The 25,363-nt window shown below is 42.8% G+C and overlaps 2 protein-coding genes across 2 annotated transcripts in view; both read right to left on the reverse strand.

Moving 5' to 3' along the window:
* Nucleotides 1-210: 210 nt before the first annotated feature.
* On the reverse strand, nt 211-9,109 carry SLC25A19 (solute carrier family 25 member 19). Its single transcript, XM_079966224.1, has 7 exons — nt 8,924-9,109; nt 7,686-7,866; nt 6,370-6,525; nt 4,367-4,537; nt 2,818-3,001; nt 2,202-2,332; nt 211-1,342 (listed from the first exon to the last, which is right to left on the reverse strand). Exons 2-7 carry the CDS (start codon nt 7,815-7,817, stop codon nt 1,142-1,144), a joined length of 975 nt encoding a protein of 324 aa, XP_079822350.1. The 5' UTR covers nt 7,818-7,866; nt 8,924-9,109; the 3' UTR covers nt 211-1,141.
* A 6,023-nt stretch (nt 9,110-15,132) lies between these two features.
* Nucleotides 15,133-25,363, reverse strand: part of GRB2 (growth factor receptor bound protein 2) — a 48,693-nt gene continuing 38,462 nt past the window's right edge. The window contains exons 3-6 of the mRNA XM_079966263.1: nt 24,897-24,994; nt 21,118-21,240; nt 18,989-19,157; nt 15,133-17,349 (exon numbers count right to left, since the gene is read on the reverse strand). Coding sequence (XP_079822389.1) covers nt 17,164-17,349; nt 18,989-19,157; nt 21,118-21,240; nt 24,897-24,994 — 576 coding nt within the window. The 3' untranslated portion in view covers nt 15,133-17,163. The remainder of the gene's footprint in view (nt 17,350-18,988; nt 19,158-21,117; nt 21,241-24,896; nt 24,995-25,363) is intronic.

Consider the following 25,363-nt stretch of genomic DNA (forward strand, 5'->3'; position numbering starts at 1 on the left):
AAAAAGGGAAATGTTGGCACCTTTTTTGTGGGCCTATTGCAAAACTATACTGGCCACATTAGCAATTTTGAGCAGGTGATTAAAAAATGTGCTTATATGGGACACACAAGCATCAATAGAACTGGCACAGAAGACAGGAAGGGAGCAGATGGTTATCCACTCTTCTGCAGGCCTCCCTTTGTTTGGACCCAACTGCTTTCTTATTTATTATAGAATTTGCTCCGTCCTTGATAAAACACCATAATACCCTCTAAGACCACTCACAAGAGGTAAGGATAAATAAGGACTGATGATAAGCTGCAGCAGCTTCCAGTGCTGGCTGGTGCCCATTGGGACTGACAGACCAGCAGGTGGAGCCAGAACCAATGAGAAGCAGAGCCAGCTAGTTCTAGTTAATTCCCTATTATCCTCCCTACAAAGAGGAGGAAGCTGACAGGCAGTGCCACTGAGGGTAAGCTGAAGTTCGTGGGGGCAGAGTCTCATTGGTCCTAATGGAGCAGCACACACCCCCGGCAGTTCTGCTTCCTATTCTGAACCACCAGTGCAGCCAGCATTCTAACAGGCAGCTGCGCCATCAAGCAAATGCCTGTAAGCAAGGCTTACTATAGCTCTGGTTTAAGGTAAACACCACAAAATGTCAATGCTGGAAAAGCCGGGCTGGCAACTGTGTTAAGGGGGATGTGAGCAGGTCAAGTCAGGGTTTGATTCAAAGCAGTTAGAGCAGCCCCAGTCATGAGAAGATGGGGGAAAAGCAGAGAGAGATTTGCTGGTGGGTAAAGAACATTCCCCATTGAACTGAGCTAAGATGGGAGGGCCTCAATAGCAATATCTGTAAACTTCCTCCCAGTGTTAATGCCTGTTCCATAGAAGGCAAGACAAGAAGTGCTCATGGGAGGCATGACAGGAAGTGCTCCAGAGAGAAAAGACAGGCCCTCAATGTCCTTGGTAGAAGCTGCAGAAGGCAATCTCCTTTCATTTGGGCCAAACATAGTAGTAAGGTGCTTTCTGGGCTTTGGCAAAGAGACAAACGTTGCCACTCTGCAAACACCCCCCACATTCCACACCCCACACCCCGCTCCCCACATATGACAGTGTGGCCGACAGATTAATGTTTCAGTCTCCGCAGACAGGAGCTCTTATATCAGCCTTCCTGCTTTTTGGGGCCACTGGGGTACTTCACGGCGCGCAGGAAACTGCAGAAGATCTCATACCAGAAAAAGGTGAAGCCCGTTGCAAACGCAGCCTTCAGCAAGCTTGGCGAGAGGCCCTTGAAGAATCCTCTGGCTCCTTCATCCCGTGCAATTTGTTGGGCACAGTCCACTAAGCCACTGTAAGTCCGCACCTGGGGGGAAAGAGAATGAAGTGAGGGATAGCACAAATCCAGCCCGTTAAGAAACCTTGTGCAGTTTGTAGCAGAACTCAAATTCCCGTTTTGTACTATTATTGGAAACAGTGGTTTGCAGAAACCATCAGCTAAGGGATTAGGATGTCAAACGAGAACCTGATTGTGAACGGAAGGCGTGAAGTTTCTGGAAGCTGTTGCAAAGAGATCTGGAGTAAAGTTATCCATGATATGAAAATGACACGCAGCTCCATCTCTCTGCTCCATCTGAATCAAGAGAGGCTTGGTGAGCTGCTAAGCCTGTGCTTGAAGGAAGATGGGCTGGATGTGGGTCAAAAAATTTGAGGCTGAATCCTGAAAAGATTCAAGGCTGCCCTTGAAAACGGCCCAGGAACTACAATTGGTCCAAAATACAGCACTTAGATCAAATTCCCTTTAGATCACATACAACTCCTGTTTTAAAACAGCTGCACTGGTTGCCTGTTTGTTTCCAGGATCAATTCAAAGTGTGCACATTAGTATTTTAAAAGTAACAAATATACTGATTGTGTAATTGGTCACATAGTTCTCTGGTCAGTGAGGATAAGACCAGTTTTCCAGTAGTATCTCCAATGAATCCATTTTGTTCCTCCATCACACAGCTCCAAATAAGCAGTGGGATTCTTAATTTTAGTGCCACACTGCCCTTACGTCACACAGTGCTGTTATCAAGTTATCCTTTATAGTTTAAGACTAGGTTGTTTCAGATTTTACTTTCAATTTATCCGCCTGGTTTACATAAATTGTGGGCTACGTTAGGTACACCCACAAAAAAAAAAAGGGAGGCAGAAAGATCCCTGCAGTCTGAAATGTCTCTCACCTGCCCAAATGCTGCCCGGGCTTGCTCAAAGCCAGCTACCTGCAGTCTTTTCTTGAACAGGTCAAAAGGATAAGTGAGGGTTTTGCTGAGGACGCCAGCACAGCTGCCGCAGACAAAGTTTTTAATATTACCTGAAAAAGAGAAGTCTGGAGTTGAGGGATGTGTTTCAGAACTGCTTGGTAGCTTAAGACAGGAATTAGTTAAAGGCTTCCAGTGTTATTATGATTAGTTATCCATAAAGCACTATTATTATGCAGTGATTTACAAGAAAAACCAATAGCTGGAGCCCTTGGAGCAACTTTCCAAGCACAACTATGTACAACTTGGTGTCAGACTGCATCAACTGAAGTGGGTGGGATTCATGAACCAAAAGCACTGACCACTAACAAGGAACCAGATGTTGTAGATATTAATGCAAATTTAGCGTGCTATTTTTCTGATATGCAAATGACAGTAGAAGACTTGGTCTATTTATCTGTATCATGTATTATTTATATGATCTTTGTTTATAAAGCCTAATAAAAAGTTATTTAAAATAAAAAACTGGGGTGGGTGGGGGTGTTACACAGGAGCACAGACAATTCCCCCCAACACTTTTCCAACCCCCAGGACTAACCTGTTTTCATTTCTTCACTTGGAACGATCCAGTCATACAGTTTCTTCAGGAGACTATAGAAGGAAAACTGGAAGCCAGCATAGGGGACAATGGCAATGAGAGTAGGGCTGAGCCCCTTATAAAAACTCAACAGCCCTTCTTGCTGGTACACACATGCTACAGCATGGCGGAAGTTCCTGTAAATCTAAAACAGTTCATGGGTGAGTATGTTTCCTTGTGTGGCTCATTAACAGAGGCCTATGATATTTATTGCTCTATATGCATCAGTGTGTAAGTCAGGCTTCAGTAATGCTCCCAAAAAGCTCCAGAGTTTATGGAGTGGAGCTTCTGCACATACTTTTCACACCAATCAAATTCCACCTTAAAATGTCCAGTCAAATTTTCCCACCTTACCCACTTGCTGTGATCTTGCAAGTGGAATAGTAAACCTTGCTCCTCTAAGACCTAAACTCTATATAGGGTAAGACAGAATTATTTATCATAAGACGAGCCTACCCAATCAGGTCTATGGCCCATCTAGATAAAAAATCCTGTTTTCACCATCGTCAACCACATACCTGTGGGAAGCCCACAGGGAGAGTCCAAGCGCAAGGACACTCTCCTCCTCTCCAGTTTCTGGCAACTGGTATTCTTTCAAAGCCAACCTAATTGGTGGCCAACACAGCCTCCTGTGGGAGCAAGTTCTATTAACTATGCGCTGCATGAAGGCGTGTCATGCTAATTGAGCATATTTCTGCAAAATACCGATTGTTCTGAATTCAAAACCATCATTTTTCTAGAGACTGAAGGGAAGATCCCTGGGCCCAAAATTTAGATTTGTGTTGGGAGAGGGGAAGCATCAGTTACTAACTCCACAATTGGTAGATGTGGGGAAATCTTACCATTTGATAAAGCCCCCAACCTTTACTATATACAAGCATGTGGGGCAGAAAAAAATAATTCACACCATGTTTTCATTAATATCTATGACTAAAGGAACTGTGTGGTAGAAAATCTTTACCACTTGGTAAATTGGCTATACAGTGGTACCTTGGTTTGCATACGTCTTGGTTTGCATACGTTTTGGATTACAAACATGTCAAACCCAGAAGTGTGTGTCCCGGTTTGCAACCTTTTTTTTGGATTACAACCCCTTTTTTTTTTGGATTACGGACAAATTTTTTTGGGAGGCCCCACTGGCGAAAGTACGCCTTGTGTTACAACCTGTTTTGGTTTACAAACAGACCTCCGGAACAGATTATGGTTGTAAACCAAGGTACCACTGTATTCTTCCTAATGGTTTGTGCAAACCATAGTTTGCTACATTCAAACAAAATAGCAAATGCAGAAGCTTCCCATCTCCTCTTGTGCATGGGGAAAGGAGTGGAAGGGAGCCCAAGGCCTATGGCCTGTGGCTGCTCATTCTCAATCCTGTAATTAAATAAAGAAACCGTCATGTGCTTCCAAGATCACCAAATGACCATCACCTAAATTGGTGGGAGCAGAACCAACTGGGAAAGGATGCACACAGCAGACTTGGCAGGGGGAAAGCTTCTCACCCATCTCTTACCTTTGGCTCACCTTGAGCAGCCAAGCGGGTACGCAGTGTGTCCAGGGGCTGAACTGCCACGGTGGCAGCACAAGCAGACAGCCCGCCACAGAAAAAGTGCACTGTGAAGCCTCTGGCATCGTAAGATGTGCCCTGGTGCACCAACTTTGTCAGAAACTCAAAGCTTACAAACTTGCATAGAAAGAAAAACAAGAGATGAACACCATCAGTTTAAGTAAGAAATATGGTTGCCACCCACAGCGAGGAGAATGAAACCTATCACCTAAAATCTCCACTGCAGCCCAGCCACACACATCACAGTAACATTTGTAAAAGAAATTATCTATTTTTAATACAAGTAAGTAAGAAGAGGCATTCTGTCTCATACCACTTCAGCTGCACCCCTTGTGAGGAGGTGGCAGTAGCAGCATGAGCAGCTGAATGGGAAGTTACTAGTACTGGACCATCATGTCTTGTGTATCATTGCCATCAGGTTTCAACTCAACTGCTATGGCTGGACGTTAGGTTTCCTGGATGGTATCCCTGCAGTTGTGTTGTCTGTCTTTTCTCAATTCCCAAGACCACCACCTACGGTGTCCCTGAATTCTCCATTAACTCTACTCTGGCAATTTTCAGTGAAGTTGTACAACTGACCTCAGCAGGGGTGGGGCAGAGTTGGAAGGTGGTCCAGACTGCACTCTGCATCCAGCAGGGGTTTTCAGTATCAGGACCAAACAAGCAAAGTACGTTCTAAGCCTGTAGTTATGCTGGTGCCATTATGAATTAAATGAGCTTACAACATGAAACTCTGAACATGTTCAGTCTTTATTATTTTATTTGGCAGCATTGTCTAGGCAAACATTTGGGTTTCTTTCTCTCTCTAATATAGTGGGGATACAGCAGTTGTGTAAAGCATGGAATTGTAAGCGGTGGGTAGGGAGACAAACTTTCACCTTTCTGGCTTTGCCCATTTTTGCTTTCTCTCTAAACTGTCTTCTCCCTTATCTTTCTGTCTGTGAAAGCTCAGGGTGAAAGATTGGGTGTAAGCTTATTCACACATTTATTGAACACAAAAGGATTTAATTCTGAGCAAATATGCGAAGGCTCAGGTTGTACCACACGTTTTTCTGGGGAGATGGTGGGGAGGGATGAAAGAAGCTCAGCGTAATATACATTATCACCTAAAGGTGGGAAGGAACTATAAGACCATTCAGTCCAGATGCTAAATCATCTAGCTGCACCACTGTTTGTACACCTTTACTATTGTATAGTACTGAGGAACACTAGTGTCCTACAGTCTGCATGCTAACAAAACGTTACTGAAACCCATCTATTTGTCCTCTATTTATACTACAGTCATCAGGGAGAAGGATGGAAAGATCGGAGCAACAGCACAGTCAGGATGCCAAACCACCTTGCAGTCACTGGATGGAAAGGGTCGTTTCCAATGCAATGTTCATGCAAAATATATTTCACCATCCCTCCTCCTCACTGTTACCTCCTGAAAAGCCTCTCCTGGTTGTCAGGGAACCTTCATAAAAGGCCTGGGGCTTCTGTACCTCTCCACACAGAAGAAGGGAGTGAGGACTTATTAGACTGGCAGTTGCAAAGAGAAAAATCAGACAGAGGGTTTCGCAAACTGCAAGAGAGGCTTTGGGGGGAGGGAACTGCAAGGAGTTGGAATGGATGCCTCCCTGAGAGTGTAAGGGTTTTGGATTAACAGATCCTTATTATTCCTTCCACACAATAGCATTATAACTACTTTGCACATGGTCAGAAAGCACAGGAAGAGTCCAGATGACAAAAGAGTGAAGTCTTTGTTATGCCCAGATGAGCAGTTTATAAATTATAATATTGTTGTTGTTGTTGTTACTACTATTACTGGCCCTTAGAAAAGTGAAACTGGTACTTGAGGGCAAATAAAGGAAAGGCAGCTATAACTAAACAGATTTGCTGAGTAAGTCACTGGAAAAGATGAAACACTCAGGGTAGAGAGTTAATCCCAAACATTTCCTAATTCTTACCTGGACAGCTCCATAGGTAACTGAGAGGAGCTGAGCAGGGACATGGCCCTTCCAGAAAGCTGGTAGCCCTTCTTCCTGGAAAATCTTGCAAACAGCCTGCCAGATGCCATGATACTTAGCCTGGGGGTTTCTGGCAGAAAATGTCTCTATCTGAAGCTGAAAGAAGACAGGCATAGTTGGCTTTCAGTTTTAATGTATACACTGTAAATTGCTTCAGGGTTTAAATTTGGGATATCAAACCTGTGGCCTTCCACATGTTGTTGAACATCACCCCAGGCAGCTTAGCAAATGGTCAGGTATGCTGAGAGTTAGAGGACCACAGGTTCCATATCCCTGGTTTAAATAATTAGGGTGCTTCTCTCAACTCTTTCCAGGCCATGTACTGCTCTCATAATTCTAACTGTCAAGAGTATATTACCAGTTTTCACACAACATCTCTAAAGCAGAGAGGGCTTACGAAAATCAAATGGCATAATTAACTTCATCTTCTGAGGTGTTTGCATGCTAATTGCATGTAACACAAGCCTGTTAAACAAGTGGGGCCTATAACAAAAGGTTGCACTATGCTGTTATTCAATGTCCCAGCTAGTGTTCTGTGGCCACAATGATTGCGCTCTGTCCTCACTGTCTGCTTTTCTTGTCATGCCCTCTTTAGGGGTTTTTAAAGATGTTTGTATTCATGCAAATGTTGGGGTCCCTCTCAGGTCTGTTCATACCTCTGTCTTGTGCACTGATGATGCTCTTTTAGCTACATAAAGGATTGAGACTTGGAGAATGAGTTTACTTAACTGGCTGTCCAATTTAAAAACACTTCTTATGAGACAGCCTAGAAAGGGCTATACCACAGCTGGTTTCAGCCAGCACAGATAAATGCATTTGCTAGATCTTTGGCTAGAAAGGCTGAGGGACTTGGTTCCTCACAGTGTGAGAGCAAAATTGCATGAAAGCTGACTCATAAAGGAATACAGTGGTACCTCTGAATGTGAATGGGATCTGTTCTGGCGCCCTGTTCGCATCCTGAAGCAAACGCAACCCGCGTCTGCCTGTGCGTGGGTCGTGATTCGCCGCTTCCGTGCATGCGCATGACATCATTTTGAGCGTCTGCGCATGCGCAAACGGCGAAACCCGAAAGTAACACGGAGCGTAACCTGAAAACGCTCAACCTGAAGCACATTTAACCCAAGGTATGACTGTAGCTTCTTAACTATACAGCTTACTGATCGAGAAGACAATGGGCATAGTTGATGGCTTAAGTTTGATGGCAAACTTTTTGTTTGTTCATTGTAGCAACACAGTAACTGTTATGTGAACTGTACCTGAAAACGAATCTTTAGGACGTCAAAGGGGCTGATCATTGCCCGAGTGACAAACCCAGATGCAGATCCTGCTGCTGCTATGTCCACAGTTGTAAGAGACGCGCACTCGGAATCTGGGTCATAGCCAACCATCCCTCTAGGGTCCACAGGCAGCTTCAATATCCATTCACGCTAGCAGACACTGGTGATTTAAATATATATGTATGTATGTATGTATGTATACTGCTTTTCAGAGGAGAAAATACAAAAATGCTACTACAATAAAATATTGACCGTCATAACCCCAATGCATCTTTCTTAATGTTTTTCTATTGAAAACTCTGGTTCCAATATAGGATTTTATTTTTCCAACACTGTAAAATGAATGTGAAGATAATTATTTACACTGCAAAAACAAACGATCAATACAGAACAGTCTAGCAAACAGACAGCAGGGCAGTGCATTTATAGGAAACTTTTCTTGAAGATGCAAAGCTGCCTTACACTGAGAGAACCTATTCCAGATTTGTCTCCTCTAACTGGCCTTAGGATCTTAAGGTATTTTCATACACATCCCTCAAAAACCGTGAAGTGGGGACAGAAATATTCCATTTCTAACCATACATTGCTTTATAAAATGGGTTAGTAACAGAGTCAATGGCTCCAATACTAGTCAAATCAGACTGTTTCAAAGTTGTAGTTAGCTTTTCTCAGGTGCCTATCCCATGCCTGTATCTCATGCACAGAGCTTTGGGCATGCTACAATTGGTACATTAACAGTATCGGTGATTTAATTTTTCAGTCGAAAAATCCAACACTCTTAACCACTGCACCACACTGGTTCTCTTAAGACAGCCTCTCCGAAAATCTGCAATTCCTGAAGCGACCCTACGGCCACCACCACAGAAAAAAACCCCTCAAAATTCGAGGGGCGGCGCTGTTGTTTTAATCTGGCTTTGTACTTTTTGACGTTTTCATTTATCGTGCGCTACTACTTCTGCTACAATTGTGCGCTTTTCCGTGTTGTAAGCCGCCTCTGGCGTGGCTTTAACTGTGGGAAGGCGGCGCAGAGATCACATCGCGCAGGAGGAAGCGCCGCCTGAGCATGTGCAGAGTTCCTAGGCAGCGCCGCTGAAGGGCCATCCAGAGGACACGGCCTGAAGGGAGGAGTTTGAGTGGCGGGAACCAATTGGCGGTGTCTTAATTCTTTTAGCGCCGCCCACCTCCCCTGCCCCACAGTAGGACCCCCGGCCACCTGCCTTGGGTCGCGGCTCCCTCCCGTAGGCTCGCGCCCGCAGCTCCTCCTCAACGCGCTTCTCCCGGCGGCAAAGGAGGGCGACTACCGCCCAAGTGACAAGGCCGGGCGGCGGCACAAGCTCGCTCCGCCCAAAGGCCCGGCGGCGTTGGAAAGCCGCCCTCACGCTGCCCTCGCGTGGCAGCCGCTTGGTCTTCTGGGAAATGTAGTCCGCATTCTCTGAAGCGGCTTCTTTTTACTGTAAAGGGAGAGGAAGAAAGGGGCGGGGCGGTGGAATTTAGCGGCGAGGAAGCTCAGGAAAGGCGATATAGCCGGACCTGAAAATCTGCCAAGGATGTGTTGGGATAGGAGCCCTCTGTGGAAGGAGAGGCACGTAAAGGAAACATACGTGCATGGGGTGGGTGGGGGTGGAGATGCAAAGTTATTTATTCTGGTCATGTATATTTATTAGAATTCACAGGGCGCCGGGCTGGAGTTTCCTTCGAAAAAAAAAGAAAAAGATTTTATGTTCAGGGCACAACACACCCCTCCTTTCATATAAATAAAGCATGTGGTTGACAGCCTGATCCAAATCTGTTTATTGCATATTTTTAAATAGTTTAAAACTGGGGCACCCCAAACCGATTTCATTTTTTGTTCAACTTTTTAAATAATTCTAAAGATGGCATCCAAATACAGGATTCGTAGACCATTCCATAAATTCAGAGGCATAATTTGTAGGCATGACGTAAATGGCACGTAATAAATGTGAAACTGCATTACTTTGTGCCGTGATGAGTGTTAAATAGTGGTAATATTTGTTGCTGCTAGCGCATCTACAAAGCTAAGCAAGGTCTGGTGTGGTTTCAAATTGCATGGGGGACCGTTTGTTGAAATTCCTGCATTGCAGGGGATTGGACTAGATGACTTCTAACTCTACAAGTCGTATGAGCCTATGATTCTATGAGTGGGTAGCTTACGGTACATAGGCACCTGCTGACATCTCAGGTTGCCTATCCCTAACTCCAAGCCTGTACTTGGGGAGAACTGTTACACTCCCGTCAAGCAAAATATGAAAAATCAACTTCTAGTTTCTTACAGAACTATTACTGTGCTTTAACAGAGGCCTAAAACATGACCCAATACTCCTATAACTCTTTCTCAACCCCGCAACCCGAAAAAGCCTGCCCTTGAACTTGCCACCTCCTTAAAGAGGCAGTAGCATTTGAACTAACGATAAAGAAAAAGCTTAAAACAGACTGTACATTTATGTAAGATTAAGGCAGGCTTTCACAAGACCAACTCCTAAATCTCACCTGTATCATTTTACATGTACTCTTTTGTGTGGACCAAAGTGACATCATTAAAAAGTGATTGCTTCCACAAAATGGGGGTTCAATCACTCAAAATGTGTGGTGAAACAAAATCCATCCTGCTCACCAATGTTATGACATAATAAGTGATTGTTTGGCAGTTATACTATGCCAAACGGTACTACCTGTTCTCTTGTGGAGCTCTATATTCTTACCGCTTTGTATGAAGAATTATGCAAATGAAAATTATCTTCTACGCTATGTTCCCAAACATTTTCAGGAGAGAAATTCATCATGGAGCACAATCGTCGCCCTTATGCCAAAGGCACGTATTTAATTATTTTTATTTCCAATCTCTCCGTGGAGCACTTGGGAGATGCTTTGTGGAGCACCAAGAAGAAGAAGAAGAGTTTGGATTTGATATCCCGCTTTATCACTACCCGAAGGAGTCTCAAAGCGGCTAACATTCTCCTTTCCCTTTCTCCCCCACAACAAACACTCTGTGAGGTGAGTGGGGCTGAGAGACTTCAAAGAAGTGTGACTAGCCCAAGGTCACCCAGCAGCTGCATGTGGAGGAGCGGGTAAGCGAACCCAGTTCTCCAGATTACGAGTCTACTGCTCTTAACCACTACACCACACTGGCTCTCACCAAGTGCTCCCCAGAGCGTAGTTGGGAACTGCTGCTCTACAGACAGTGGTGAAACTGCATGCTCCAGCACCTGGGGTGGAGAGTGGGCGGGGGCGTGGCTGGCACACCACTGAGGGGGCGTGGTGTGTGTGTCCCAGGGGCATGGCACGTTGTTCGCAGGGGCGTGATGTGTGTCCTGGGGACATGGCACGCCGTCAGCGGGGGCATGGCGCCCAGCACAGTGGGGGTGCATTGCGCATGTCCGGGGGGCGCCCACGATGGTACCCCCCTCACCGATGGTGCTGGAGACGGTGCGTTCCCCCACTCCATCCCGTTCCTCCGCCAGTGTCTACACACACAGCCTTATACAGAAATAGGACTCCTGTGGTCATCTGTATGTTTAGCTCCAGCCAGCACAGCCAGTGAGCAGAGATGAGGGCAGCTGAGGTCCCAACAGCTTTAGAAGGGCCACAAGTTATCCATCCATGAGCTGGTGCATCATCCATTCTCTAGTGTGGCTACCCTTGTGTCACAAGGAAAGAGTGCTTTAAAGGTAAGGTGTGGTGTGTCCCATGCCTCAGAAGTTCCACAACTCAGGTGCCACCACTGAGACTGCGGCATCTTTTTTAGCCACCCACCTAACCTTAGAAGGCAGGAGCACCTAGAGAAGGGCTTCCAAAGACCTTAATAGGCAAGTTCATGTGAAAGATTTCTAGGGTGGATCCAGACACAAGTTAAAATTGCTTTAGGTCAGAAATTAAATTGTTACAATGAAAGAAAAAGAAAAAAAGCCTACGTAAAAATCCATATAAACTAATTTTTGCTCTCTGGTGCTATCTGGTATTATAACACATTCAAAACGTATTATTGTGACAAATATAGCTGAGTCCCTAATCTTTTTAGTATGGCAATCAACAAATCCAAAATTACCCAGTACGGTGACCCATCAATTTATTGTCAAATGAATTTTGGACCTTAGGCAGCCACATATTTCATGCATTTTAACTGCAAATGTTTGCCTGTTTTATAAGTGTCACTTGCAGCACCCACACACACACAAAATTACTTAAAGGTAAAGGTAAAGGTACCCCTGCCCGTACGGGCCAGTCTTGACAGACTCTGGGGTTGTGCGCCCATCTCACTTAAGAGGCCAGGGGCCAGCGCTGTCCGGAGACAATTCCGGGTCACGTGGCCAGCGTGACATCGCTGCTCTGGCCAGAGCCAGAGCCAGAGCCGCACACGGAAACGCCGTTTACCTTCCCGCTGGTAAGCGGTCCCTATTTATCTACTTGCACCCGGGGGTGCTTTCGAACTGCTAGGTTGGCAGGCGCTGGGACCGAGCAGCGGGAGCGCACCCCGCCGCAGGGATTCGAACCGCCGACCTTTCGATCGGCAAGCCCTAGGCGCTGAGGCTTTAACCCACAGCGCCACCTGCGTCCCACAAAATTACTTAGCATCCCTATTAATCTGTAATTTGGTGAAGTATTTATGCTACTTATAAAGTTGGTTTACAATTTTGTTTATGCAGTGGTTGCTGCTTTAGAGGCAAATATCCATTAAGGACAGCAATTTGAAAGTACCAATCCCTTCTCTAAATGGAGACAAAAAGATAAAATGCAAAGGTTTTAATTTGTTCAGTAGTTATGCCGAGTGGTATCGTAGTCCTTTCCCCTAATCCTCAACCCCAACCAGCATGGCCAGTGGTGATAGCGGCATGAGGACAAATTCCCCTATCTCTGCTCTAATGTACATCCTCTCCCATTTTCAGTGGCTTGTGCATTGTGAAAAACAACAACTTTGTGTTTAAAAATTCGTGATGCAGTAGTTAGTTTAGGTCCCTGCTGAACAGCAGCAGGATTTTTTACCTCCTAGTTATGTCAGTTTTCTATATGCCAATGTAATATTTTCCCAGAGCTCGTTAGATAGACATGTCCCCAGATACAGTAAATGATGTGGGTGGGGAGACTGCATATGGGAAAGTATAAAAAAGAACTAAAATGGAGTGTCAGCAATTCTGAACTGCGAAATGAAGGTGGTCTTATTCCCAGAGATTATTTCGTAAACACAGTATCTAAACAGGCATCAAATTGCATTTTAAATGCATAGCCCACGCAAGAAAGGTTAGCACTCTGTGAGGGAACCTGTGTGTTTTAATACTGGATAAGGATATATAGCAAGTTTGTTGCTGTGGTTACTCGTTGGCTAAATTTAGAGCTTTTGAAGCAGAGGCTAACCAACAGCCAAGATTTAAAATTTGAGCCATATGTCTTCTGATGGCTGATGGTTTGCCAGCAATCAGCACAGCAGGCAAGTATGCAGATTTTCTTTCTTAAATAAAAGCTTGGATAGAATGTGACATCTAGAGAAATTGTATTTGCCTCAAAAAGGAGTTTTGAATGCAAAATTGAGCACCATTTACGAACGGAACAGAGGCAAATATTACATCAGTAATAGGCGGGGGCGGTGGGAAGAGACAGGAAAAATGTGGTCAGACTATTTTTCTCTCTTCATCTGAGATCTTCTTCTACCTTAGTGAACTTAGGTGGTCAGTAGCTCTGCTGGCTTTGGGTCAAATGTCCCCTGCAAAATTTCCTGAAGTTTTTGGGGTTTTTTAAAGACTGAAGTACAAGACTAATTGTATCTACTCAGAAGTAGATCTTGTTGAATTCAATGGCACCTACGCTCAGGTAAGTGGGGTTAAGATTGCAGCCTAAATCAGAATACTTCTAAAAATAAACAATCCAAACTCAGTTTTGCAACACCAGCTTAAGTAGTCCAGGCTGTAACTCATACACTGCTATGAGGATTTTTTTTACCGTCAGCAAAATGTGTGAAAAGTCTCCCCAAAAAAAGTGCAAAAATGATTAAGACCCATACCATCCTGCCAAAGAACTTTTAACCCAATTTACAGGGGGAAAGCAGCCCCCAGGCAGTGGGATAGATAGAACATAATATTGTGTCGTACTTTGAAGACCTACAAGCAGGCAATACCGACATTGTACAAGCCTAGCCACTTTCTCCCCAACATGGCTCTATGTGGCACATCCAGGCTTCTGCTTGTCTGGCTGCGTTTCCCTGGGAAAACCCAATCTTTTAAGGTTTTCCATGGGTTGACATTTGCTCCGATTCAGCACCAAGAGCGGGTTTTTCCAGGGGAAATAGAAAAACGCTCAACCCCATGCCTAGAAAGTACAGGACAAGCAGAAAACCGCTCAGACAAGCAGAAGTGTGGACCAGTCCTTAGGCAGGATGGTCTCGGGTCTGATAAAATGGATCAACTCCATGCAGACAGCAGAACTGCCAAGTGCCCTCTTTCCACAAGCAGCCCTCCCAGCTTATGCACCAAGTTATGCAAATACTAACGGAATTCCAGAATCAGCCTTTGACAGAGCAACTGTTCCAAATGAGAGCAAGAAGACTGCAGTACCAAGTGCCTAAGCACCAACACGAGTCCAAAAACCATGGCCTTACAAGATAAGTGGTTTATGTATTATTTTGTTACCAATAGTCAGAAGTTCACGTAAATATGTAGATGATCTGGTTTGCTTTTAGCCTATAGGAAGTTTCAAATGGCGCACTGTCAAATTCTGAGTTCTTTCAGCTTGGCCCAGTCCAGGGGCAGTCTTGGCTGTCAGGGTTTCTCTGGCAGATTTTCTACAGTAAATATTGAACTAAACATTAAATGTTAAAATATTTGGCTGAATATAGCATTAAAAAAATTGCACCAGATGGTGAGTCAGAAAGTGTGCGGGCACATTAGGAGTGGGAGGGTTTGTGGTGCCCACCAGCTGAAACCATTATAAACAGAACACACATAGGCTCTGCAACTTGCATGTCTAGGATACAGCATCCTTCTCCTTTCCCCGTGCCCTCTCTCAGTCTGAAGAATCTCACCTCAACCTCTTTAATACCTTCCCATCCATTATGACATAACAGCCCAGGATACAGTTTGAAAGTGTTACACGTGACTGTTTCTTCAGTAAGTGATGTGAGATTTAAGGTCCGTACTGTATGGTTCAAGGGAAGTATTGTGTTATTTTATATGTTTCGTTTGTGGCAGATATTGAGCTTTTAGCTGTCACCAACCTTTGACCTCTAGTGTAACAGAAATCTATGCTGAACAGGTGAGATTTTGGGTGGGTAGCAAATTATCTGAAGATGCAGAACCTTCCGTGGATCACTTTTTCAAGGTGCAATCCTAACCCCACTTACCTGCAGGAGTAGAGATGGTTAGGAGAACTGCAGCCCTAAACTAGCTGATGGTTCATTAAATGAACAGAAAAGACACTGATATTCAAGTGAAGAATTTGTTGTATATTTATTATTCACAGTTAATTACTAACTACCAAATGCTGCTGCTGAGTTAAAGGATTAAGTACATAGGCCTTTTTTTATTTAAACACTGATTTTTTTTTAATATATATATACACACAAGACATTATGTCTGCAAGGCTGCATGATATACACCGATTCCAAAATAAGAAAACAATCAAATGGTCCAAGTGTAGAATGCCATAGATTCCTTTTCCAATCATTTTAGAAAGAAGAAAGTATGGGGGAGAGGGAAAGAAAAGGTCAGCTAGCAAGGAATGGGTGAGAAATCAATAGGCTACAGGGTAGCTTTTTCTTTCATCTGCTGGGAGAAATGGAAGTGTAAGGCAGAGTCCATCTCAGGAGTAACACACTTGTAACACTTAGTATAAAAAGGCACCTGCCAACACAGGAATTTTCCCCATTTGGGCGGAAAAGAAGATATCTGTGGTAGCTTTGGGATCTGTTGTTGGGATGAAAGTTTCAGCCATGTGGCTCAGCAAAAGGAAATAAGGTGTGTATTGGCACAAAGAGCTCTGCAGGTTGCTCTTTCCTGTCCAAGTCCATTCATAAAACTATGAATGGCTTTAGTGAATCTTATCTGGGGCCGCAAGATTGAAATACAACCCCCAACAGCCTGCTGTGAGTTGGAAGAAACACAACTCCTCCAACTATGGTAACACTGGCATGTGGAGACAGGGAAAATCTGAAGCATGAAGATACCAGATTCCTCTTTTCGAGAACAAGTCAACGACTCTAATCGAGACCCAGTCTCTCATATATATATATATATAGTATGTGTGTTTATAAAGGGGAACTGAACTGCTTATCACTAAGCATCATCTTTAATTATATACTTGGAAAGCACCCAATGTGTAATTAAGCACAATTTCTTGATGCCTCCCTGTAATATTTTTTTGGGGAAATGACAGTTTCACAGGACATCCCAGAATATTCAGTCTCCACCACATGGCAGCGTCATACAACATGCCACATTCTTCATAATGGTGCAATCTCTCTTTTCTCCCAAGGGCCCCTGGCTGCAGGTCCTAGCCCTGCCTCTTGTAGAACACTTTTATGTCTTTCCCCACCTGGTAATAAAGAATATCAGGTGCTTATACACATTTTAAAGCTCCATCTGGTTTATGGAAGGCTTCGTATTTAATAATAAAGCTACATCCCTCCCGTTCAACCCCTTAAATATTTACATAAAAGCGGGGGGGGGGGGAATCTGAAAGCTCTGGACTGTCCTTTTAACTTAAAAAAGAATAAGGAAATGAGGGAAAGGCACTAATGGAAAAATAGAAGAATGTGCTCAACCACACACTTAAACAAATTTTAAAAGCTGTCATGGTTAATGAGAGCATAATCTAGCTGTAGCAGAGAATTTGTCATGACAGCCTGCAACCTGTGGTGGTAAAAGCCCCACCTTCTTCCCTTTGCTCTGAAGCAGCTGGGTTTTCAGATGGGAGGGTATGTAGGCGGAATTAAGACCCTATCTTACCCAGGCAAAATACTGAAGGCAAAAGTAAAGTTGGCATATGGCATGTGTGTGTTTTGCTTTTAAACTGGGTAGTGGATTTGGTTCCTTTCTCGGTCCCTTCATGAAGGCCGTTTGCATAAGTAGCAAACACCAGCAGAGCTTCTCCATCTTATCTTCCTTGAGTGGCATGGCATGGACTTCATATAGCATTAAAACTTCATGCACTGATGAACTGGTGTGTCAGCGTTGGGGGAGAAAGGACAAGCGAACGAAAGGGGCCACCCGGAAGTAACCGAAGAAATCTGTTAATATCTATTTAATTTAAAAGGTAAGTTTTGGCGCACAAGTTGGACCCTTCTCCTGTCCCCTCCCCACAAAGTTCCATACTGAGTGGGGGGAATAAAGTGTTCCCTCTCCGGCAGAGAGGTGACTCAGATTTATGGCCTGATGACTGGAGATCACTGGCTGCACTTAGATTCTGAATGTGTACTGTTTCTCCTGTTTCCTTAAATAATCTTTAATAATTTGCTCTAGATGTTCCGGTTCACTGGGGTCACGTAGTTGCGTGGAAACATGCCTGTTTGGTCGTGGCAGGCTCCCTTCCACCAGTTGGGATCAGAATTGTCAAGGACCCGGATAAAGTCTCCACGGCGAAAGCCCAGCTCACCTTCCTCTTGAGGGTCAAAATCAAAGAGAGCCTGAACATATGTGGGTTGCTGCAGACCAAAGAAAAGAAGGGTGAGTTATTAATTGCTCTACACATCTCCAATTTTCATTTTCTGCTAATGGTGAGCCAGTTCTGAATCCGGACCTGCCTAGATGCAGTTGCTCACCCCCTTGGGTAAAGCTACCAATTTGGCTTCTACTGATTTTAAAAAATAGAGTACACCACATAAAATTAATATACACTTACGTTAATGCAAAAACTGTTTTGTTTTTCTTGAGTCCTGTTTTTTGCCTACCAATGAACCTGCATTGAAAGGGTACAGTGCTCACTTAAGAATCAGGTAAAAAGTCTGGCAGGTGTTGCCAAATCTGCATTGTCATTGGAGGACCAAGAAAAGTCTGTGGCATGCAGGGCCTTTCACTAGTTAAGCTTAATGGACTAGCTGTGAACCTTCATTGGCCGAGGCTCTAGCTAGTAGTGTTACCCATGTACTGGAAAGCTTGAGATTAGACTCCTGCAGGAGTAGCCAATGTGAAATACAACCCCCGTTATATTTGACCAATGGATTGGTGAGAGTTGCAGTTCAACGTCTGGAAGGTACCCTACTGGATTATTGCAATGCACTGTATGAGAGGCTGCCTTTGCAAACTTTTCAGAAACTGCAAACGGCAGATCTCAGTAGTATCAAGAGCAAGCTATACACAATTCCAAACCCTGGCTGTTTAAAGCCCTAAGTGACTTGAGAGCTGGTTATCTGAAGGACAACCTTCTACTTCCACGTGAGATTGTCCATATCCTGTGTTCACCTTCAGAGATGCAACTTTGCTTCCTACCATTCAGCTAGGTGGGTGGCGATACCACCTTATCGGCTGCAGCACCGCCTATTTGGAACAGCCTCCCCCCAGGAAGTTCACCTTGTGTCAACTTTTGATAATCTGTGGTGGTGGTTGTTTTTTCTTTTATTCATCCAAACATTTGAGCAAACTGAATTGTAGCCAGTGCTAATGAGAGCAAAATGAAGCCTCACATAAGGAAATTCTCTGCCCAGTTCTCACTACTGCAGCCTCTACCGTGGCAGAAGGCCATAGGCAATTGTGTGGGATGAGATATGGGGCAACCCACCATCCCATGGATCTTTTTATTTCAGTCTTCTGCTTGACAGTATTGACTGTGTTGTTGCTGCTAATTATTTTTAAAATCGAGTCTCTGTGTGCGTGTGTGTAATATGCACAACAGCCTGGAAGCATTATATCAAAGGGAGGCTTGTACATTTTCTAAGTGTGGTATCCTTAGCCATGAAAGAAAGGCACTGTAGTAACAAACATTATAAACCGGCAGCCTCATACCCGGCCTTGCTCAGGAATTCTAAGAAACCAAAGTATCAGCGGAGTTTTGAAAAGTGGAGTCCGCCATCTTGATTCAGAATGGTGCCCATTTGTATCCCAAAAGAGGTGAAAACGTGCTCCTTGATCTCAGGAACCATCGTGCAAAATTTGCTTACAATATCTTAAGAGATGGCTAAATACACAGTGGACAAAGAATGCTCCAAAATATAGCAGGTATTAGAATTGCGCTTATACTCCAAACTGTAAAATCCCTTAAAACACAGATTTGCGTAAGGTTATTATTGAATAATATAGAACATTTGAAGATGGAAATGAGGCAGAACTCCACTCATGCTCCTTTACCTGAGGCACCTGCTCAATGTCTCGAAGAAATATCTGCTGATTCCTGGAGACAGAGGTCGATCTGTGATAGTCTACCAACTCATTCAGAGAATTGAACTTTACCACCCAGAGGAAATACTTGCCAGCCCCATCTCGAAGCACCTTGAAGTGCTGCACATCATTTCCAAATCTAAATAGAAAGAGAAGAACATGCCCAGGCTTTTATTTATTCTTCTAATGTGTATGCAAATGCATGACAGGTACTATTGTCTGCTGTTGCTAAAGCAAACATTTATTTGTACGTACACAGGCTAACAGTCAGAGAATTTAGTCTCAGGCAAGGCACGAGTCCAAGGAAAGGACTCAGTTCCTTGGAGATATTTGGACTGCTTCAGAATTCCAAGACAGACTGGATCAGAGGTGGTCCAAGGTGAAGCAGGCTAGCTCCAAGGCTCTGGAATGTTGGGAGGGCTCCTAAGGCGTTCTCAATAACCTCGCTTAAGCCTTCCATAAATGGTAAACTCCAGGCGGAGAATAGAATAGGAGAGGAGGCAGAAGAGGAAGGGTGTCTGTAAGTGACAGTTCTAGCTTCAAGCAGGGAATGGCTTTACCAGGACTCTGCTCTTGTTTCCAATCTATATCCTTTTGATATAGGATACCAAAAGAACATAATAAACTTTGCACTTTCTGTAGCCTTGGTGCAAACTGAGAAGATTTTTTTTTTAAAAAAAAAAATATTGTTTTTCATTTGTAACTCCCTAACCCCTGCATCTATCCTTCTGAAATTTTGCAGGGAACGTATCTGGGGGCATTTCTACATTGTATATTATGTTCTTCCAAACACAAGCATATCAAACCCTTAACAAAAATTTCACACTTTAAAGGCATTTCTCATAGAAAGCCTTGCAGCTATGCCTGAAATTTGGCAGGCTTTATCTTCTCAGAAGTGGCCACTATGCCTGCAAATAATTCTGCTCAATAATAACTACAGGTTATAGGTGTTTGTTGCTTTCACCCTAATAGTCAAAAGACATCTGAGGCTTCAGATAATGAGGTGAGTTAGCTATTTTCCTTTGACATGAAGTGAGGCACAATGTTAATCCATGCCAGCGAGGAAGGTACTGAGTATTTTCTTTCTCTCTAAGCTAACAGGACCTATTGTTGGTTCTAGGCAAATATGGATTTCAGTGATTCTTGACCGATAGGTGGCAGTACTGTGCTATGAGAAGTCAGCATGTGTCACTGATTACCACTGCTAATAAATACATATGCTGGTTTTATAGTAAAGGTGTAATAAACTATTAGAATGAACATTCTATTAATATCTTGGTTTGATTATTCCCAACAGGTTTTCATTTGTACCAAAGCTGATCTATTACAATGTAGGAGAAGAAGACTGAAAGAAACACTTGAGGACTATTCACAGAGTCAAGAACAAAAACACCAAACTTCTACATACTTGGATAGTCAAGAAAGCCTCCCCCTTACAATATGAAACTATCTGGGAGACTGCATGGTAGCATTTGGAAGGACTCAGCAAGGTACACGTAGTTTTCTATTTGTACAGTATCAATTCATGTAGCTAGAGTTTAATAATTATTTTTATTTGATTTAAAGGAAACAACAGAACCTATTTACAAAAGGCGATTAGCGCCAATGTGGCAACAGCACCTTATTTGGAAACATGCAAGTTGCTGAAGGATACCTTCAGAGATGAGAGATTCGGGTGATAAATCAATGAACACAAAGACCCTTAAAAAGTGTAGAATCCTGGAGTTAACAGTGATTTCCCTAGGGTATTATGAAGGATTCTATATATTTGAAAAGCATTTTACAACTTTACCAGCCCTAATTGCAAAATGCCTGAGATTTGAGAAGGAAAGCACTAAAAAGCAAGATGGGCAGGGGTGGAGGAAGAGACGAGAAAGCAGGACTACCAATAAGCGTCCCCATATATCACTTGCAGACAAGTGGTAGCCCACTTTTTAAAAAACCATAGTCAAGTTACTGCACCAACATTTCCAAGTTTTGTAGTCAGGGAAACAAGGACTAGATTTTATGGCAGAAGTAAGAATAATTCAAATAGGCTTATTTCACCTGCAGTTTAAGTGCAGAACATGTTTATCAACCAACTATCATGCAACACTTACTTGACGGAGAGAGAAAAGTCCCCAGGAGCACTCTCACTCTCTCTTATGAGGAAGGCACCATCATGTCTCTGTTTGCCCAACATCTCCTCAGCTTTTGCTCGGGGGATCTTCCCAAAAAACCACCTGTGCAAACACAGTTGAAAATTAAGCATAATTCAAACTCCAAAAAGGCAAGTTTGGATATGTTCATAGCTGGGAAGTAATCTGACAGGCATAATCAATTGAACTGTTCCACGAGGCTGCACTTAAATAATGTTTTTAAAAAGCAATTTAAAAGATTGAAGTGGTATAAAACTGGGGATTCCATAAATAACATCAAGTTCCAGTAAGTAATAGATACCACTTCATTTTTTAAAAAAGTCAATTTCCTCAACATCTCTTGATTTAGCAGTTTTTGCCATTTCCAAGGCTTTTAACCACTGCATTATAGGAACAGAGGCAAGAGAATTTGGCTGAAACAATGAGACTCAGGATTAACAAGTTATAGATTCCTAAGGAATTTCTCCCGTCCTTTAAAATTATTTGTAGTGATTTAATTTCTTTACTTCAGATTCCCGACAGCAAGCATTCCCATTAAAATAAACCACACACACTCTACTCCTAGCAAAACCAGAATAGTGACTATTACGGCAGATAGGATTTTGCACCATTTTGCAACTCTGCTTTATGGGTGCCCACTGTAGTTGCTACCTAGGAAAGCTTTGTTTTGCATATACTGAATCTAAGCCCCATGATTAACGGCATTTGGGGGAACATGGTTTAAGTTTACAAGTGCCTTAAGGGCTATTCACATTGAAAACCATTTTGGAAGGTAGATCACACAAACCCATCTCAAACACTTAGAGACACTGTGGTATAGTGGCTAAAGGAGACTCTGCTACAAGTAAGGAAGTTTGAAATCAGAAAGGTTTGCCTCCATCATGAAGTCATTACTTGGATTTAGGCAAGCCTCTTTCTCAGCCTCAGTCCTCTGCCCCCCAAATGCAATATGGGGGATAATACTGACTATACAGAATTGTAAGGATTACTAGACAGTGCACGTTAAGTGCCTCAAACACTAGAAAGCACTTCACAAATGTTGCATTAATGCCTCTCTGTGCTTTCCATTGCAAGATCTGTCAATAACTTAAACATTTGTCACTGATACTTCTTAGTAGTTAGAAAAATCTGGCTCTTGCCAGAAGCAATGGGAAACACACAAGGTTGGTGGATTGATTATGTCATGAGAGCTGCATCTGTTCATCTTCTGATTCCAATTTCACATGTCAGATATAGTATTGGAATTGCCACAAAACCGACTTTGGTTTTATATTGGGGCTGCGTTATATGGCTTATTCTTCCAGAACTAGACAGAACCTTTCTGTAAGCATAGTAGTGATTCATACAAAAGAAGCATGATCTGTAAGTTTACATTATGTGCAGATCTCTGCATGCATTCTAGACTGTCTGCATTGTCGGGTTTGGTCAGAAAACTACATCCCAAACTGTTAGCAACTTCTACAAGAAAACAAAAGCCGAGGTGCACTTGCAGGTCTGCGGGTCATGGCCAGTGTCTTAGGAAGGTTTCATTTCTCCCTTTCCATGTATGTACACGTTGCCCTGGGTTTCTGCCTCAGAAGCTCAGCAACCACAATTTTGGCCTCTGAAAACATTTGCGGCCAGTCACCATGGAGCCATGTTATTGAGAGCTCAATTTGTTTCACATTCACATGTGAAACGTATCAATAGAATGTAATTGAAGCATGCTTCCTTATTACAGCAGTCAACCAATTCAAAACCAAACACTGCTGTTTACTAATGGACAAAGTAACCTGCACTGATTGTGTAATGTGTTCAACTTCTTTTAACAGGGCAACTCTCTTTGCCAACTTGTAATGCCTAAAGGCCATTCCTCCTGACAACCAGAGCTATCCTGAGGTAAGGTGTTGGGGATCTGTAGCCCTTAAAAATATCAAGAGGCAATTGTTATAGATAACCATAAGAGGGGAAAACACAACTTCCAAAACAGAATAAATCCAGCAACAGCTTAACACCAAGGTGGAATCTACACACATATAAAAACACAGTGAAAATGGTTTTTTAAACTGTTGCTATCTAGTGACACATTTGTATAATGCACTTTACAACATATTTAAAACATTTTATTTGCAGCTGTGTAGCTGAGTCCCAAGATAAAATGAATGACATTAAAAAAGCAACCCAAAAATAAAACACTCAAATATTTTAAGATGAAAAGCAAGGGCAAGTAAGGTCTTCAGCTAGTGCCAATAGGAATACCAAAAAGGTGCCCAGTGAGCCTTTACAGAAAAGGCATTCTACAACTGGAGCACCAGCAGTGAAAAGGGCCTTAGAATATGACCCTAAAGTCTTGTTAGTTAGCAAAACTATGTGACCATGTGAATTCCTAGAGAGGAGCTTGCAGTCGCTTCACTCTTTTCCAGTTCTTTTTATTGATGCCCAATGCTGAGCTAAGCCAAGGTTTGGTGAAGCATGTTGTCCAAACTGGGACTCATGGTTAAGCTCTCTTGCTCACCAACCACAAGTTGTAGCCAAGATTTATTCTTGCTTGTTTGCTTCCTACATTTGTGAAATATCATTCAGTGTCTCAAAGGGACACCTGTACTGAAGTTTTGGAAAACATAAAAAAGTTCAAATCCAACCAATTAACTGCTTGAAACAGTGATGAGTAATAGAGTAAAATTATTTGATTGGCTGGCAGCCTTAGAATGACCCTATATTGAAATTAAGCCTAAGTAACTATGACTAGATTTGCACAAAGTCCTCTCCTATTAACCTTGCCCCTGTTTAGATTGTAAGCTCTTTAGGATAGGTTTTTGCTTATGTTATCTCTCTTCAAGAAGGCAGCAAGTGACAAAGTAGAAATGAGTGGAAAGGTCTGCATGGAAAGGACGACTAGAAGAATTAGAAGTATTTGTTGAGATGGAGCAAAACTGGAAAACTATAAGCAGCAAAACCTGAGAATGAATGGCAAAGGTGGGTTTCAAAATTAGATTTCAACTGGAATTATTGTTTAGTGAAAGGGTTTCAGGGCTGAGATTTTACAAAGAATACTGTGTAAGTTTCTCGGCACAGGCCTTGTGCTGCTGGCAACAGAATGTGTATACACAATTTAGTGAACAGGAACTTGTCTTCATTACATAATATAGTGAACGATTGCCTGATATCAATGGAAAGAAAGAACTAAACATTTAATAAGCTGTCAGCGGTAATATTTTACAGGAAATACTGAGTAGTAAGGACCACACATCTAGTATAGAATATACAAAGATTTTTAGTAGGTTCACCAAGAAAAAGAGTCTTTTTGGTGATGGGGAAAACAGGCAGGAAATAATTTTACACTAATGAAGTGTGTACCATTCGCAAAGGTTTCCTTTTGAACAGTTAAAGCCTGCCCATTACTACAGCAGAATCAAATGTTATGTTGGGTGAAGCCTGTCTAGTTCAAACTGCAACAAAAGCCAACAACCTGGGCTTTACTGTTGATTTTGCAAGACTCACAGTGAGTGTACTGAGTGGGAATGCAGTTCACATGATCTACTTTGTTGCTGCCAATGTCAACAACCGGCACTACAACCCCTGCATTGATGGCATCCCTGCCATCCAAAATATGGTCAGAGGATTGATGGCTCTCATGGGAATGAAAAAGTTTTCCAGAGATATACTTCCTGCATTGACAACTACCAGAACTGCAAGTGAACTTAGCCAGAATTTGGCTCTAAACATAATGTCACATACAGAAGTCATGGTACTTTACTTACGGATGTGGTTTCATTTCAATATAATTTTTGGGAATGAAGCCATCTTTGCCATTGAGTTCCGCCTTGTACCAATTTTGATCACATTCTTCGTTCAAAACCTGGGGGAGAGGGGATTAAAGAAACACAAAATTACATTTCAGGATAGCATGATGTTGATGCTCTAATTTAAGCCTACTTTATGAAAAGCCAGATAGTTTCAAAGCACTCTTACCCTACTCCAGTAGCTAAAAAGTAAATTATACCAAGTCAAACTACATTCTGTAGACATTTCAAAGTCAAGCCATATTCTGACACTCGCTATGAAATATGGAATTACTTGTGTTATAGAGAGCATGTGTTTTGTCTCCTAGGAGGACCAGGCACTGGTATGTCAGCTACATCCAATGCTAAGCTCTATTACCTTTAAAAATCCATCACATGATCTACATAAAGCTATTTTATAGCCTATTACAGCCATTGTTGAATTG

Source organism: Podarcis cretensis (assembly GCF_951804945.1).
Source record: "Podarcis cretensis genome assembly, chromosome: 2".
Lineage (NCBI taxonomy): Eukaryota > Metazoa > Chordata > Lepidosauria > Squamata > Lacertidae > Podarcis > Podarcis cretensis.